This window comes from Terrapene carolina, unplaced genomic scaffold (assembly GCF_002925995.2).
Source record: "Terrapene carolina triunguis isolate 2854851 unplaced genomic scaffold, T_m_triunguis-2.0 Scaffold36565, whole genome shotgun sequence".
Taxonomy (NCBI): Eukaryota; Metazoa; Chordata; order Testudines; family Emydidae; genus Terrapene; species Terrapene triunguis.
In genome coordinates this window covers 3,774-7,362 of record NW_020700916.1, presented here as the reverse complement: position 1 = coordinate 7,362, position 3,589 = coordinate 3,774, and the positions used below count along the sequence as shown (strand labels likewise).

The 3,589-nt window shown below is 44.7% G+C and overlaps 1 protein-coding gene across 1 annotated transcript; it reads left to right on the top strand.

Moving 5' to 3' along the window:
• Window positions 1-2,086: 2,086 nt before the first annotated feature.
• On the top strand, window positions 2,087-3,019 carry LOC113405436 (olfactory receptor 12D1-like). The gene has a single exon (XM_026646650.1). It carries the CDS (start codon window positions 2,087-2,089, stop codon window positions 3,017-3,019), a length of 933 nt encoding a protein of 310 aa, XP_026502435.1.
• Window positions 3,020-3,589: the final 570 nt, after the last annotated feature.

Genomic DNA, 3,589 nt, shown 5'->3' with positions numbered 1-3,589 from the left:
AGCATAGAAATTCAGAATTGGTTACCAAAGGAACTGAAAGATTAAAATATGCAAGCTATTTCCTGGACTTTATCAGGTTATGTCAAATTTGATGCAATAAGGTTTCTCTTACCCCAAAACATACAGCAGTCTGTGCTAACTGGTTTCAGAGTAGCAGCCGTGTTAGCAAAAAGAACAGGAGTACTGTGGCACCTTAGAGACTAACAAATTTATTAGAGCATAAGCTTTCGTGGGCTACAGCCCACTTCTTCGGATGTAGTTTTCCAGTTAGGACCACTTCCCCCAGTTCAAATGGTTCTATGTCTTCCAAACAATCTTGTTGCCTTCAGTATAGGTGGGGGAGGAGAAATGGGTTGATGATGTCACTGTCCCTTCTTTTATACTCTCTTCCAGGTGCTGGAACAATCATTGCTGTGTCATAGGGTTAGGTAGCCCCATTGCCTACGTGCCCTGCATCCAATCCTTCATATGAATTGTAAAGTTTTGCTTACACCTGTTATCCCCAAAGAAAACAGGACCACGCTGACCTCTCTTAAAGGTGAGGTCAAGATGGCAGCATGATGGATAGAGATGTTTTGATCAAACCAACATGTATATACAAGGTAAAGGGTGGTAACTAACCACGTCAGAAGTTGGCAACTGACCATGTCGGAAGGGCAGTAACTAGCTACATCAGAGGGCAATACATAACTTGTTTGGACTGGTGCATAAAATGGAGTGTCAGAGGGAGTGTCTCTGTCCAGCCCAGGAGGGAGTGGAAAGTCCCACCACTGACTGAGTTGGTCCATTGTCACGGGCATACATGTGCTAGTGTAACTGTAGACATTGATCCAAGAAGCTAGGACCGTGCTTCATTGGCAGTAAAGCTGGCTGGGTGCCTTTGCTATAAACCAGCTCTTCTGGTATCATTGGGCAGTTCAATTGGAGCCTGCCATATGGGCTATCTGGCCAGAGGCAGTGCAGCATGCAGCGAGAACAGAGAGAATACACACACACAGTCAACAACTGACAACAACACCCTTTGTGTACATGAGGCTTGACACATAAGGCTTGTGTCCACAGTTCCATTGTTATTTCCAAGGAGCTGGTCTGTGGGTGTTTCCCAGACTCACAACATGTTTCAGGAACAAACCTATAGCTAAATCTCATAACTTTATATGCAATGGTAATACATATATTTCAACAGGACAGTAATGTTCAGTAGATTATGACTTTTCCAATGATACCTAACAAGGCATACTTTATACAAAATACCTTATAATTTTTTAAAAAGTGGTTACCATAATAGTGTAGACTAATGCAATGCAGTCTGTTGGACAGACAATCTGATTGACTTCAGGGAGTTGGTTCCAGTGCCAAGATTTTCAATTACAGGAGCCAGTGACAGGCAGTAGCGTACAAGCACTAAGATAAAAACAGTCTTCTAGACTGAGGTTTCAAAAGAACCTATGGGAGTTAGCTGCCAACCTCATATGTAAGGTCATTAGGATGTGGTCTCCTAACTCCTAACCCTAAATCCATATTTAGGCACCTGCCTGATTTTCAAAGGTGCCGAGCACTCAGTAGTGTTGTGCTGGAGATAGACCCTATTTCTTCCTGCGCCATGGTGGAATGGAAAAAGCAGCCCCATGTTAAAAATCCAGTGGAAGTTCCTGCCTTCTCCCCTGTGAGGCCAGGATTTTCAAATCAGCCTATCAGAGTTAAGTGTCTGACTCACATTAACTTTCAGTGGCATTTGGGTGTCTAACGCCCTTAGGCTGCTTTAAAATCCCAACCACCATCCACAAGGGGAAGCCTCTCCTTGTGGATCATCATATCAGGAGAACTAGTTGTCTCTCTGCATTCATATACACCCCACTCTCTCTCAGAATCATGAAAATATGCAGAGCTCTATAATTATTCTCCTTCTTTGTACTACTCTGACTGGGTACAGAAGGCACTTACAGATGCAGCCAGAAAACACCACATCTAAGTGTTTGATTCCATCCAGTCACGTTGCATTTGGAATGGGACTATTGACATGGCACTGGATGGCATTTTTAGCCTGTTTGCTTTTTTCCTGCTTTACCCTCTTCTCTCCACAGCAATGGACAACCAGACAGTGGTGAGCGAGTTCGTCCTCCTGGGCCTGACCCATCTACTGGTGTTACAGCACCCTCTCTTCGTTCTCTTCCTCCTGCTCTATGTCACCAGCCTGCTGGGTAATGGGGTCATCATAGCTGTGGTGCTGGCTGAGCCCCGGCTCCACACCCCCATGTATTTCTTCTTGAGCAACCTCTCCTGCCTGGACATCTTCTACAGCACAGTCACCGTGCCCAAGATGCTGGCCGGCTTCCTCTCGGGACAGCAGACCATTTCATTTGCAGGCTGCCTGGTCCAGCTCCACTTCTTCCACTTCCTGGGCAGCAGTGAGGCTGTGCTGCTGGCCGTCATGGCCTATGACCGCTATGTGGCCATCTGCAACCCACTGCGCTACAGGCTGCTCATGAGCCCACAGGCCTGTCTGTTCCTGGCAGCGGCCACCTGGGCCACTGGCTTCCTACATGCGCTGATGCACACGGTCATGACATCTCAGGTGCATTTCTGTGGCCCCAACCTCGTCTACCACTTCTTCTGTGACATCAAGCCCCTGCTGAGCCTGGCCTGCAGCAGCATCCGCCTCAACTTGGCCCTGCTCAACTTTGTAACTGGAAGCATCGCGCTGAGTCCGTTCATCCTCACACTTCTCTCCTACCTCTACATCATCTCCTTCCTTCTCCTGAAGGTCCGCTCCCTGGAATGCAGGAGAAAGGCCTTTTCCACCTGTGCCTCCCACCTCACCGTGGTGTCTCTCTTCTATATGCCAGTCCTTGGTAATTACCTGATTGCCTCTCCGGGTTCCCCCTCTGAAAGAGATATGATACCCACCCTCATGTACTGCATTATCACCCCAGTTCTGAACCCCCTGATCTACACCCTGAGAAATGAGGAGGTAAAATCTGCCCTAAAGAAATTCCTGAACAGAAAACTTTTCCCTTAAAGAATATGAATTAAATGAAGGCACACACTGTTCAATTACAATTAAAGCATTTTAGTCTTTGTTGAGCCCACTGATTTTTAAAAACCCTTTGCATTTTTTTTCTGGTGTCACTACAGGGCAGAGTTAAGGTTGTTTGGCTAGCATAACATCATTTCTCATAAGATGTTTGGATTTTCTTTAACTGTAATGGTGAATATCCTGTGTGTATTTTGGGAAAATTTCAACATCCTTGTAATATATTTATCCCTAAATTACTGACATGTACTCATGCACTCCATCTTAATGTCTGCTGATGGAGACATTTTCAGTTAGAAACATAATGGGTGGAAGGAAGAGGGACTGACCATTATTTACATAAAATCAATAAAAATATTCAAATATTACCTATGCATAATATTTCAGTGTGTTTTGACTCTATGGGAAGTTACAGAACTCTGTGACAGGACAGAGTTAAGGTTAGTTGGGTGCCTTATTTATATAATTCTAGAAATTAGCATATCTGGATTTCTTGAACATTAATTTGGAAATTCTTGGGTTTCAATGTTTATTTTCTGTATAACTAAAATAGTC

Bases quoted from the DNA above. Each gene is read 5' to 3' on its own strand.
- LOC113405436 (XM_026646650.1), top strand. From the start codon at position 2,087: ATGGACAACCAGACAGTGGTGAGCGAGTTCGTCCTCCTGGGCCTGACC.